Below are 14,104 nucleotides of genomic sequence, written 5' to 3' on the forward strand. Positions count from 1 at the left end.
TATTTACAAATCAAACTGAAATGAATGAGGCAGAAAGAAGAAAAAAATCATAATATCTGCCCCTTTTTTCTACAATTAAATTTAAGCAATAATAATTAGGAAAAGAAAAAAACAAAATAAAAACTTAAATTTAGAGTGATAATGTGAAAATTAGTGATAATTAGAGTGAAAATGCGATAACCAAATACCAAATGTGTGCAACATATCTCAAGTGTAATATTTTTGGAACATCTCTCATGTGCAATATTCCAAACAATTAAGAAGCATATAATGTAAAGTTTCCCTATTCATTTTTATATACAGAAATACTTTGATTTATTTATTTATTTTTTTGGATAGTGCACATTCTGTCTTTATTAGATTTAATAGGTTTAACTTGTCTATTTTATTGTATTGCCTATTTTTCTTAAAGCTTACTTTATCTTGTCTAAAAAAAGAATGCGACTTGGAGCAGCAAATCCAATTCCATTGTAATGCAAATTATAATGACAATAAAGGCGATTCTTATTCTGAAATTAGAGCAATATGTTTTTTTTTCCCACTTCTACCCACAGAAAGTAATCACTGGATGTACATCTACCTCTGTGTTTTAAAAAATGATTTTAAAATACTGACATTTCTCCTCTGTTAACTACGGTGCTGCTGTTGTTCAAACCTAAGTTACRTCCAATTAGCGATGCTAAGTGCTCCATAAAACCTCAGTACARGTTGCAGCATTAACGCACAAGGAGACGTTTTATTCCCAATCAATTGGCAGGGCCTTCAGCCAGGCCAGACGGTAACGAGKATTCAGGATCGGGGCCAAACAGACCCGAGCAGGAAAGATCCTGGATTGCTTTGTTGTAATTGTTTGCTGTATTGCTGTGTTGAAAGACAATGTTTATTAGAGTCGGAGCAAAGCAGGAATGGATTGATTGTGCTCTGGAAGTGGAGAGGATGTCGATGGAGCCGAAGCTGCTGGTGGATGTTTTTCATTTGACTCTTTTTTTTTATTGTGCTCTTTTAATTCTTGCTCCATTGTTAAACGACACAGATGGTATTTTTATTTGTTTTTATACGAGGAAGTATGAAATCAACTCGTTAAACATCTCATTTCAGAATCCCCAGCATGCACCGAYGCTCTGCAGGGTTTCAGCCCTGTCAGCTGCAATAAGTTCCGTTTGAAATAATGCTGTAAAAAATCTACAAAACATTGAGCCTACAATGTCACYGTAATGAATCAGCTTATTCGAAATGTTGAAGCCTCGTCACGGTCATCAACAACCTGCTACGTGATTAATCGTAGATCTGTTTTTTTAGCTCTAATTGTTGTTTTTGACCTCTCAGGTTTGTCGCCCACAACACGATGCGGCTGCAGAAACTTGGAGTGACGCACGTCCTCAACGTGGCGGAAGGCACCTCCTTCATGCACGTCAACACCCCTCCGGAGTTCTACGCCGGCACGGGCATCGCGTACCACGGCATCTCTGCCAACGACACGCAGAAGTTCAACCTCAGTGCCTTCTTCGAGGAGGGAGCTGATTTTATCGACAGAGGACTAGCGCACAATAACGGCAAAGGTGAGCTTTTTTTGGCTAGCTGTTTTTGGGTTATCTGTTAAATTAAGTTTTCAAGTTTTCCATATTGAAGAAAACCTTTCCAGCTCTCATAAAGGGATCCCCGATTAGTTGTAACATTAGACTTTATTTGATAAACATTTATTTTAACTGTAAAATAAAGACTGTAAAAATACTGTAGGATGTTTAGATTTATAAAGTTTTAAAAATATATTTTAACACGGATGGAGCCATTTTATTTACACGCAAAGCATTCTGGGTAAATGATGACGTGGATAGGTCCTCGGTGAGAGGCTGCTAGCGAGCTATATCCACCCTGAAGGTTAATCTTGGACAATATCTGATGATCGACTCTTTTAAATGAAACCAGAGAGYGTTGACAGAGAGGAGAAGGTAGAAATGACTCAGCCTGGAACTGAAAATATGGATGGAGGACAACAGAGCTGCTTCATGGAAGAGGAACCTCAGCTTAGCCTGTTAGCCTTTGTGCTAGCGCTGATGCTATGTTACCTTATGTATTAGCTCAGCGCTACCGCGACATGTGGATGGAGGACCACAGTGACGAGAGGAGAATGTGTAGCTCTGAGCTAATACATACAGTATATATTGTGATAGCGTTGGGGCTAATGCTAAAGCTAACAGGCTAAGCTGAGATTCTTCTTCCATGAAGCAGCTCTGTTGTCCTCCATCCATATTTTCAGTTCCAGGCTGAGTCATTTCTACCTTCTCCTCTCTGTCAACGCTCTCTGGTTTCATTTAAAAGAGTCGATCATCAGATATTGTCCAAGATTAACCTTCAGGGTGGATATAGCTCGCTAGCAGCCTCGTACCGATGACCGATCCACATCATCATTTACCCAGAATGCTTTGCGTGTAAATAAAATGGCCCCGTCCATGTAATATATTTTAAACTTTTAGTTTAAAAATTATAAAAACTAAAYAGCCAACAGTATTTTTACAGTTTTTATTTTACAGTTAAAATTTATGTTTATCAAATAAAGTCTAACGTTACAACTAAACGGAAATCCCTTTAAATAACTAATACGTTTAAAATAAATAAATTTCTCCTTGTACAATGATAGGAGAAACACTAAGTCAAACAAGTTCTGTACTGTTTAAAGACTGTTTTACAAAATCTAAAATAACAGAAACCATCAGGGAGCTGAGCTTTAAATTTGGTCTGGCTTCTCGGGCAGATGAGCTTCTGTGACAGAGTTCAGGAAGGCGGAACGAAAGAAACATGAAGCTTTTTGAAAGCTCCAAGAAAATATAGTCCTGGTGTCTGAAGGATGTTCGCTGTATTTTATTTCCTGGATTTAGTGCCAGTTTTGACAGAGGAAGGCATCTTAATTACCCTGAAGTTTGGCCAAACCTGCACCAGCATGTTGGTAAATTATGAGGAAATGGCTCCAACGAAGTGGAGCTGTGGAGAGGAGAGGATGAAAGATGGCCGAACCCCTGCTTTGTGTGTGATGTTGCTGCTGCAGTAAAACGAGGAAGTCTGTGCAACGTTAGCGGTGGCATTTTGTGACTCTCAGCTTTGAGCTCAGAAAAGGTCACGGCCAGGGTTTTTAATGAGGAGCTGCACCGATGTGTTCTGTCTAACACAAGAAGGCAGAGCGGAAGCGCTTTTGCTTACAGGCTAAAAGATCAACTAATCAGCAGTTTAATTTGAATTCCAATTTTTAAACAATATCAGACTGAACTTTAACTTGGTTCATGAAAAATGCAATAAAGAACAAACGACAGTAATGAGCTTAAAAACAGAGAACTCTAAAACTGAAGCGGTGAGAAAATGAGTGAAGTTTTGCGCCAGAGACCCGGCATGTCTAACAAGATGATACACTGGATTCAGCATTGATCCGTGACAGGCGGGAGGATTAGGCTTTGAGGAGGTCACGTCTTTGGCAGGAGTAGATTCCAATCAATACAGAAGAGGAGAGAAAATGGTATAAATAGGAGGAGGACTCGGAGAGTGGCTGGGCTTTAGAGAAAAAAGTGGAATCTGCAGATCTGACCTGATCCCAGTTTATCACCTGCTCTGAGAAATTCCTCCTGGGCTTTTCAGCTGCTCTGTAACAACAGAGTAAAATACACACACAGCGAACATAATGTGTATCCTGTAGACACACAGACAACTCTTCTCTCTATCTGAGCCTTGCTTCACTGTAGCAGTGAAGATGATTGACTTTGCTGAGTCTGCAGCAGAGGTCAGGTCTTATATTTGCATCTCCTGGCAGAGAAGCTGCTGCACTCAGCAGCTTTAGTTACAGCATATGTTCCACGTTTTTTTTTTTTTTTTGTTTTCTTTTTCAGTTCCTTTCCTCATTCTGCTCTTTTTTTCAACCCCCACAGTCTTGCTGCTTTTGTTCTTCTGCACAAGAGAAAAGAAAACATAAAGGAGGCTTTAATTGTTTTACTTTAATTTTAAAACTTTTAGATGGGSTTTAAATTGGGTGATCAGGTTTTTGTTATTCCAGTTTTTATTTTTTGGTAACCTAATTGCTGTGCTTAAGCTGTTGGGTCATAAGTTGGGTTAGTTTGACCAAAAACCAGGTCAAAAAGTTGGATTTAGTGTTTAAGTTGGAGATGAGCCATACAGTATCAGTGAGTTTGAAACTGTTTTGGGAGTTTGTGGGGACCGCATGGGAATAGTAGGTGYTGTACGCTTGGGAGTGGCTGTGGATCCAACAAGAGAGTCGAAGGTTCGATTTCACCAGTATTCGATGTGTTTCTGGGCAAGGCACTGAACTCCACATCGCCTTCAGTGTTTGCCTCATCAGTGAATGAATGTGATCTAAATCACTAATTAGATCATTTATTCACAWTAGCTTTATAGAGACATAATAAAGTGTAGTATGAATTAAGGGAGACCCCATACCAGTTTATCTCAAGCCCAGAATGAGTACAAGCACTTCAATTAGGGTACTCGCCGATACCGAGTACTTACTGTGTTAGAACTTAAACATTCCTCATAGATTATAAAAACACCTCAGTCTGAACGGTCATGTCGCATTTCATTTGATATTTACATCAGTGAGGTGGGGGTACATGGATCAATCCAAGTAATAATGATACTGACATTGAGTCATGCTGTTTAAATATTGTAACTCCTCATGTCTTCCTCTACAGAACACAAGTCAAGTCTTTTTTTTAATTTTCCGTGTCCTGGATGACTGAGAACCCGCAGAATGTATGATAGTAACGTCTGTCTCGGACCATATCGATATTAAATTTGTAAATGCTGAACTAAACAAGCCTGCCGGATAATTATTTAATTAGCTCTGATTGCGCAACAAYTTTAGAATCAACATGCTAACACTTAGCATTCGCATTTACTTCTGTTAGCAGCGAGCTGAATGTGACGTCACGTCTTCTTCTGTGCTTGCGTGTCGCATCGAAGGCATAAAGAATTCACACTGGAGTCTAATGGAGGTCGCAGTGAACGTCCACACAGAAAAATGCTATCGGTTCCAAGTATCGTGGCATTTTGAACGAGTATGAGCACTTTTAAAAATGCTGGTATCAGGACACTAGTATGAATGTGTGTGTGGTCGGATAAATGAGGGTGCACACTAGCTGCGTTTCCATTGACCATGAAAATGCGCAAATTAGAATTTTGAAAATAAATTTGCCCAATGGAAACACATCAGTTTCGAAAAAAATTACATTTTTTGACAAAATATTTTTGCGCTAGGATGAGGTGGTATTTCAGCCGCATTGACATTGGTGTTTTTCGCAAAACTGCAATAGAAACACTTTTTTTGCATCACGGGAGTCACGTGATCAACAACCGGCTGTTTCAGCTGGCGAAAAAGACGATGACGAAGAAGACAACAGGAAGTAGAAGTAGTAGTAATATCACAGAAGTAGTATAAAATATTAAACTCACGACTACAATTTCCCAAAAACACAGCATACGTAGCCGCTCCCAAGTAGGGACTTGTCGCTGGAAAGCTTCGATAAAAGACGCCGACGTCTCCTCTGAAGATGAGTGCTAGTGTCGCGGTAGCAACATGCTATGTGTTTACATCCAATGCCACCATGTTTTTAATGACTTATCGCGAGAAAAAAACGTATTCATGCCTGACTTTAATAACATTTCTTACTTAATGGAAACACCGAAGTTGCGAAACTGTGTTTTTCGACATGAACAGAATATCGACAAAGTTTTGCGAACATTTGCAATGGAAACGCAGCTATTGTTTTGTAAAGTGCCTTGATTGGCCAGGTGAATTAGATGTCTCATTATTGGCTGGGAACTCCTTTCAGCCTACCAATATTTGACATTTTTATGAAATAATAAAACTCACGCTGGTTCCTGATGTGGCCTAACAAAGACAGCTAGGTATTTATTGATTGATTGATTTACTAATTGACTGATTGATTGGGGGAAATCAGCCTAATAACATTCAAGGGTCTCATCTTGTTTTGTGTCCTGTAGGGAAGGTGTACGTACACTGCAGAGAAGGCTACAGTCGCTCCCCCACCATGGTCGCCGCTTACCTCATGCTGCGCCACCGAATGGACGTCCGAGTGGCGCTAACCACCCTGAGGCAAAAGAGAGAAATTGGCCCTAACGATGGCTTCCTGCGCCAACTGTGCCAACTAAACGAGAAGCTGGCAAACGAGGGCAAGCTGAACAGGGAAGTGRGCAAAATAAAAACGAAATGAAGCAGCATATACATGAATATTAAAGGACCCTCTGCCCGGTGGTCTCTTCACGTCAGGCCTTTCACTGAGAGGCCAATCCCACCCTGACCAAACCAGCACCCATCCAACATATCAGGGGTATTCTGAGACATACATGCATTGTTCCTCAAGCTTGTACACACTCACATTTTCTTTTTCTTTTCTTTTTTTTTTAAATCCTTTCCACTGTCGTTTCGATTGTCGACTCAAAATCCACAACAACAAAACAATCCCACCCTCTTTCTGTTACTCTACGCTTCACAGACGTGCAGGTTTTGCTGCATATTTGTATGGCAAGCCCTCAATTTGTGTAATTTTCCGAGCTAAGGTACTTTAAGCATTCCTTTGAGTCCCACAAGTTAATACGGTGAAAACTTTTAAAGTGTCCTCACAAATTTATACAAAAACAGAAGATTATAGCACAATCATTCCATAGTTTCCCACTGCCGGAATGTCAGCGCCGTCTCCGCAAGCAGGAGTGCTCCATCGATTCCAAATACACTCTKAAATACTGGAAATGGGTTTCCACTTACACATACACACACTATGAAACAGAAGGAAGAAAGTCCTAAAACATTCCACGAAAAAAACCCGAAAGACGACCCGACTCAATCAGAATGCCTAATCCTGTATTCTTGCAGATGTTTAATGCACAACGCTCAAATCCATCCCAGAGCAGGCTTCGGCGGTCGTGTCGTCTTTCAGTTTTGGCCTCTAGTTTGACAGTGCTGGCAGTGAAAGTGATTGTTGATACGAAGCAAGCCGACACCACGAACCAGTAAGGGTCGAGCTAATTAAAAATAATGAGCTGCGTGGGCTGATCATGTTGGAGCTGTAGGTAGCTACCGATGTGACAAATGTTCCTTTTAGTTGGATTGCGAGCTCAGTTAGRCTCCACAGTGAGAAGATACTGAATATTCTCTTTTTAAGGAGAGACACGGTGTTCGTTGCAGAGTTACCGTTTCATCCTGCAGACCAAACAGGAGCATCTAAAATGTTTATAATTATGCTACTTGACAWGATAGGCGTAATAAAAATTTGTGTATTTCACACACAAAAAGCACACAATACAATGAATTATCCCAACTAAAGTAACATTTTCTTCACTGCCATTAACCATTTTAATAAAAAAAAAATCTAAGTAAAAACAGATGAACTGTAAAAACAGTTTMGTGTATTTAAAGAGAAAGTTTACCACACTTTTTTTATTCTTTAGTTTTTGTTGATGTGTGCGAGTTGCCCAATTTTGGAGATGCAGTTCCACCTTTTAAATAAAACAAACCTAAATACAACTGGTTTGTGATGCTCAAAATGCCAAAAATATACATTTCAAAAAGTCAGCTTGTTTRTAGAAAACGTGGTCACGYCCTGGATATGATGTCATAGCAAACAAGGAAGTAAGTTATAGAAACAAACACTAAAGCCAAATAGAGATTTGTTGATTCTTTTATTGTACTCTTACTGTAAATGATTACAACCGTTCACAACATATAAAATATAAAAATATGTAAAATTCAGTTATTCAGTCACAAAATATCTTAAAATAGGAATTTTGTATGTGCAGCATTTGGGGTGCCACGCCCCTCCACGAAGGTCATGGCATGTAGTGAATTTATGTCTGTAGTAGTTCGCACCTGAACGATTCACTGCAGCAAGATGCCAGAGTCGATACATCACCTTGAAACGTTGAAATGTATTTTTTTTGCACTTTTATCCTCAYAAACTCAGTTTCATGGTCTATCTAAACGCCTTGAAATTGGCCTCTAGCTTATTTAAAACCCTCCTACTGTTTCTGACGCTCCCACTTCAGCACGTCTTCAAACCAGTGTGTTTTTTTGGGGTGGATGGGTGGGGGGTTATCTGTGTAGTGAGAGCTTGGCTGCAGACTGAGCTCCAGGGAGAAGCCGGGTTTATAATTGGGCGGAGCTAGGTGCAATTAGGCGGAGCTTTGTACCAGCAAGCGTTTAGGCAGCTCCACATGGCTAYAGGAGATTCAAAGATTTATTAAACATTCATGAATGAGTCAAAGCAACACTCTGGGTGTGTTTTTGATGAGATGTTTTAGCATCATATAATAATACTCCCCCCACCCCCCCTTTAAACACCTAGAAAAACACTTTAATTCTGTTTKATGAAGGAAACTGATTTCATTATTTCTTCCTAGACTTTAATATAGTTTAATTCCATGGAGATCATATAGATAAAAGGCCAGAATGTAAAGAAATGTGTTTTTTAAATAAAGCCTGTGTGGTGTTAACATCAGCTCTTCAGCTCAGGAGAACGTTGCGCTCTGAGCTGTGCCACACTAAGCTCCACACTCCCATCAGACATTAGATCAAACGAGGCCTTCTGTGTCAAAAGGTTTCTGCTGGGCAGGGTGCCATTTGCTTCTAATAGAGTAACCTCCAGTCATCACAACAGAGAGTGGTCCACTGCCAGTTCAGCAGGTATCAGATACCACTGTTTCATCCACACACACACACACACACACACAAACAACATGTCGCTCGCCCCACCTCCAAATGTGTGCCAAACAGGAAGTTCTGCACACATAAACAAAACTCTTTTTTTTTGTTTGTAAACACTAAAGCATTGCAATATATGTCAATACCCTATCAGATATATAAATACAATGTAATCACATTAATATGACTAACCCGACAGTACTAGATGCTTACAACTTTAATACAATAGTACGTTTAGTATTAAACCTGATGTGAGAGAGGTAATGGATCACACCAGATTTATAAAAGAGGGAGTAAAAGCCTCCTCTGGCTGTAGGCTCTGGTGGGAATATGATAAAAATGGTTTTCCACCTCATTAATGGCACTATTTATTCCTCCTTTAATATATCTGTATACATTTGAATATATATATGTATATGTATACTGTATATACATATTTATGTGTTGACATATATGAATGTACAAGCAATGTGTCTATAACTTGTAGGTATCGTCGCTTTGTCCTTAAATATCCCACCTGTATGTGGAGAAATCATCCATTCCTTCGCTTTGACAACAGACTACATGTGCATTGATGCTCAGATGTGATGTGCATGTAAAATGCTGTTTAACTGCGATTTTTACCYTTTTTTTAGGGTTTGTTTTGTTCCGGGAGAATTCTTATTGTGTTTTCTTGTATTTTATGCTTGTTTTCATGTGATTCAGCAGGATGCACGTGGCAGCGAGGAGCTTATGATTTTATCAGCAGACATACCATCACACGCGAGGATGCTCCCGTATCCTGAAACATTTTCATCCCATCTCGGGTCTCGTTTGTCAGCATCGATTTCTTTTCTCTGAAGCAGAATGAAACGATCGATCAGATGCATTTAAGTCCGATGAAATTGTAACTTTCTGCATTAATTTCACTCAAAGTCTCACAATTAGGCAGCTGATTTCTTCACTCACTACCCATAACTACCTAATAAAACCTCACTTTCAATGTTTCGCACCAATAAAAGGATTTTAGACATTTAGATTCAGTCTTTTGCTTCCTTAAAGACAAACCAAACAGCTGCTGTTTAGATCTGCAGTTGTTGCTGGCGCCACCTGCTGGCAAAAAAGCAGACTGCAGTCTACTTTAAACCTTTTGATTTTATAAAAGATTTGTACTTCACAAAATATTTAAAATTCAAAAAAGTCAAGCTTTTATATGAAAAATGCGCTGCATTTACAGAAAAAAAACTAATCATTTATTTAAAAATCAGAAAAATGATCCCTCTAATGTTATCTAACATTTCCACACCTTACAAGTTGGGTTTTGGATTAATAGTTTGGATATAAAACCTCTGAAAACATTACAAACAACTGTATAATTTAGGGGAAAATATAATTTCTAACTGAGGAAGTRTAAAGAGTTTACATAAATACAGACAAATACTTCTCATAAAATCACATATTTAGACTTCCAAACACTTCCTGACATGTTGTAGCTCTGCAGTGCTCTCTGACCTTTTATGACCCAGGTATTGTAAAATCTGCACAGGAAGTTAAACGTGACCGCAGACTTGAGAACACCGGTGCAGTTTTAATGTTTTCTGGGTGGTTCCAGTTAACTATGACCTGTTTTGAATGTCAGAGTCAGACTTCCTGCTCTTGTGCAAACGCTGAAGATAAATTAGAAACAGGAGTTTATATTTGGGATTTTTTCCCCCGAGTAATTTAACGTGTGCCATCCTCATTTTACATCACATCATGAAACCCCCACAGAAAGAATGTCATCAATTTCACAGCCACATAATAAACCAGAAACAATTCCCTTTTTCTGCAGAAAAAAAAAACTGGTTTTGTTTATTCAAATGTTCTCCAAATTGGGGACTGATTGGGTTGAAAGTTTTCAAATCAGCTGCCTTATCAGACCTTCTTAAACAAAAACCTGTGGCTTCAAATAATCAAACAAACACTTTCTGCCACCATTAAAAAGGATAAAAGCTCCCATTAAACAACAAAACCAACATTGACCAACAGATAAACACTGCCACCTGTTGTCCAACCCATACCGTGGTTTGTACACTTTATTTTGGTTATTTCTGGTCATGATATTGATCTTATTTATGGTTTTAGCTCTAAAATTTAAAAGTACTCATTGCAATATTGAACGCATGAAAGATCATCCCGAGCTGTATTAAAGGTGCAGTTCGAAAAAAAAATTTCCTCTAGTTATTTTCCCAAATGCTGAAGTGCAGTGTCAGTGTGAACAAAGCACTTATCTCAACAAATCAGAGCATAAATGCAAACTGAAACATCAAACTGATCAGACTGCTTCATCCTAAACAGTCCTTTAATGGAAGTGATACATACTGTATCACAACATACGTAATTTGTAAAAACTCAGTATAAAAAACAAACCAAGCGTTACATGCAGAAAATCTGATCTAACCCCAAATTAAAAATCAACAGTTTTGGGAAAAACCTCACGATACATCAGCATATCGATATCTTCTTACCACTCTTTACTTATTTCCAGCCTCTTTAGCTGTTTCTGTGGGTAAACAGGAAGACTTAGTCCCTCAAAAAGTTTGGTAATTAATTTGCAATGAGTACCTTTAAAAATCAACACAAAGTAACAAGTTTGTTTACCTGAAACCAGCATTATTCTGTGGATGACAATATGTATTACAGAGAATGTGAAATGCCATTAATCTATATTGGTATATATGCTGAGTATGTAACGCAAGGCAACTGCTGCATTTTAATCTCTTAACTGGCCTATATTACAGTGTAAAGACTGGACAGTGTTTGAATGTAAAAAGTTAAAACTGCAGATGTAAAATTCGTTTTTGTTGTTGTATTTTCTCCAAGTGGTTTTGAGTTCATTGTCCTGATACAAGGATGTAAATATCTTYGACGTTTTATCCTATTAAGTTGACTTCTTTCTGTTTATTTGCACAGTAGGACTTTTGAAATAAAGTTTGCTTGTGACGCACTTCTCCAACCATTTCGTGAAAGGTCGCCACGTCATTATCAGTGTTGCTCTTGGATGAATCACCTACAAATTGGTAGTGTGCGTTGGGCCAGACTGTAATTGGAACTCATTAGCTCAGTCAAACACAGCCAGGTAGTTGTGTTTATTATCACAGAAAAGTACCTAATTTGACTTTTTAGGGTAATTTCCTGTGATTTTCGCTCAAATTCTCGGTCCCAAGCGGTGAAACTTGGCCATCTGTTGTCCAAAAGCCGACATGACGGTCAGTTGATATCCAGTGTGGAAACTCATCTGGCTTAGCTCCTTGAAACCGTCCACGATGTAGTAATCCCTACCCTCTTGTGCTCTGGAGGGCTTTTCGAACATGTGCTGGAAATTACCCACAAATACTGTTTGGCCCAGATGACACCACATCTGTCGTCATCTTCTCGCCTTCGCTCTGATAAACGGCTTAAAGCAGGCGATTTAGCACAAATGAGCAAACTGCCTGACTCCTTCTCAGAGTCGACGTCTCGTCACGCGTCTGTGTGGAGGGGCTGCAGGGGGTCTTCGCTGTGACCTTAGATCGGCTGCAGATCTCCACACCTRTTCGTCATCTCAATAAAGCATTGTCACCCAAAGCCTTACAACTGATGTTTTTGTGTTTGTGTGTTTCACTTCAAACTGTTGACGGATCCCTGATGAAGCAAGATGTTGTTGAAGTGCACTTGATTTAAAAATTCTTAGTTTTCTTACCTTGGAGAAGTCCCTTCTTTCTTATGTTTAAGAAATAAATGGATGAGATATCACCATGTCTGAGTAATGAGTGTTTTATTGGATTTTCTTTTTATTCATACTCACTTTATTTTTATCATGCACTCAAAAAACACTATTTCAACTGGTTCTGCTCAAGTGAATTGTCGAGTGGAACAAGTTGACATTTTTGTAAATAAAATCGACTTTTGTTTTTGTGTGTGAAGTGTTTCTTGTGCCTCAAGTTAAAAAGCTAACAAACAGGAAAAGACCAGGAAATTCAAAATAAAACCAAATTTGTTGTATATTTTGATAGCTGAAAATTTAAAATCACACTTTTTTCCAAACACATTATCTTTTACATTTGCTTAAGAAATTATTTTAGCTACCCTTACACTTTTAGCTTTTTGCAACCTTATTAGCTGCCTTCAGCAATTTTTAGCATTTAGCTAGCCGTTTTGCTGCTTTTAGCACCTCAAAGTACTTTATCTTGTCTTCACGGTTAGCCTATACTAATGTTTTTAGCTTGTGTTTGCTTATTTTAGCTATTCTGCTTCTTTAAGCTTTAATAATTCAGATTCAYAGGCAAATTTCAACACTTAGTTGAGTGTTACAGGTTCCCGCCTCTCTCTGCTGCACTGCATTTTCACAATGCTGCATTTACTCAATTATAAGATTTATCTAAAAAAAAAATGGCTTTTTATATAAATTGTAAAAATTAAAATGGTAGTTTTAATTTCTTATGATATAATAACCCTTCACAATTCATACTGATTTAAAAATAATTACTGATTTTTGAAAGAAACGTGATGAATCTCTGACCCTTACTAAAGTTGACCAGTAGGTGGCGACAAAACCCAGTTTAATCGCTCAGAGGGCAGAGTGGACTGAAGGAGGGAGAAACTCAGAGGGGAAATGACATCAAGAATGAGACTGTACAGAAAGAACGAAGAGGTCTTCCAAGTCTGAGTCTCCAAGTGTTGATGCAAATGCTATTTTATGTTTCACAAGACGTGACCTCCACACCTGGGATGGACCAGGAACACAGCGTGACATCCATCAGGGTTGCTGAAAATGCTCGAACCAGTTGGAGTCTCTCTCTGCACCAGTCCTTCTCTTTCCACGCTCCTTTGCACTGCAATTACTGCAGACCAGCTGTGTGGTCCCTGAGGGCCGCCCCCCCCTCCCCCTCTCCCACCAGCACCACCAGTGAAACAACAGGCCTCCCAGCTCCAGCTGAATCAAACCATCTCTATATGTTGAGCATTTTGCACAGAAAGCTGAGCCTCATTCTGTAAAAGGGGCGAGTAGCTTTGGTTTGCAGACCTCTCTGCTCTGAGATTGAGACAAATGCCACGGCTCAGCTGGGAGAGCTGAAGGTCAGGAGGCTGCAGGTTACAGGTTACAGATCCCCCCTCCCCCCCCCTCTGCTGCAGACTTGAAGGAATCCAGGATGCTTGTTTCTGAAATCTCATCAATAACGACGCTGGACTTTGTGTGATGAAGTGCAGTTTGTTTCAGCGCAGGTTTGCTCTGCGTGGAAATGTTTACAGCTGAAGACGGAGTCAAAGCAGACGTGTTCCTGTGTTCGGTCGACGTTGCATCACTGACAGTTTAACTTTGTAATTGCATTTAATTTCCACTTTTCAAATAGAACTGAACTAAAAAAATATTTTAGCTGTGATGTAATCTCT

At 39.2% G+C, this 14,104-nt stretch overlaps 1 protein-coding gene across 2 annotated transcripts in view; it reads left to right on the forward strand.

Moving 5' to 3' along the window:
- dusp3a (dual specificity phosphatase 3a) overlaps positions 1-12,625 on the forward strand; it is an 18,632-nt gene extending 6,007 nt beyond the window's left edge. Inside the window, exons 2-4 of one of the 2 annotated variants that reach the window (XM_014032849.1) lie at positions 1,327-1,559; positions 6,001-6,202; positions 9,422-9,543. In XM_014032849.1, the coding sequence (XP_013888303.1) occupies positions 1,327-1,559; positions 6,001-6,202; positions 9,422-9,449 (463 nt within the window). In that variant the 3' untranslated portion in view covers positions 9,450-9,543. Of the gene's footprint in view, positions 1-1,326; positions 1,560-6,000; positions 6,207-9,421 lie in introns of both variants that reach the window. The other variant, XM_014032841.1, reaches the window with a different exon arrangement.
- The last annotated feature ends 1,479 nt before the right edge of the window (positions 12,626-14,104 follow it).

This window comes from Austrofundulus limnaeus, unplaced genomic scaffold, assembly GCF_001266775.1.
Source record: "Austrofundulus limnaeus strain Quisiro unplaced genomic scaffold, Austrofundulus_limnaeus-1.0 Scaffold7, whole genome shotgun sequence".
Taxonomy (NCBI): Eukaryota; Metazoa; Chordata; class Actinopteri; order Cyprinodontiformes; family Rivulidae; genus Austrofundulus; species Austrofundulus limnaeus.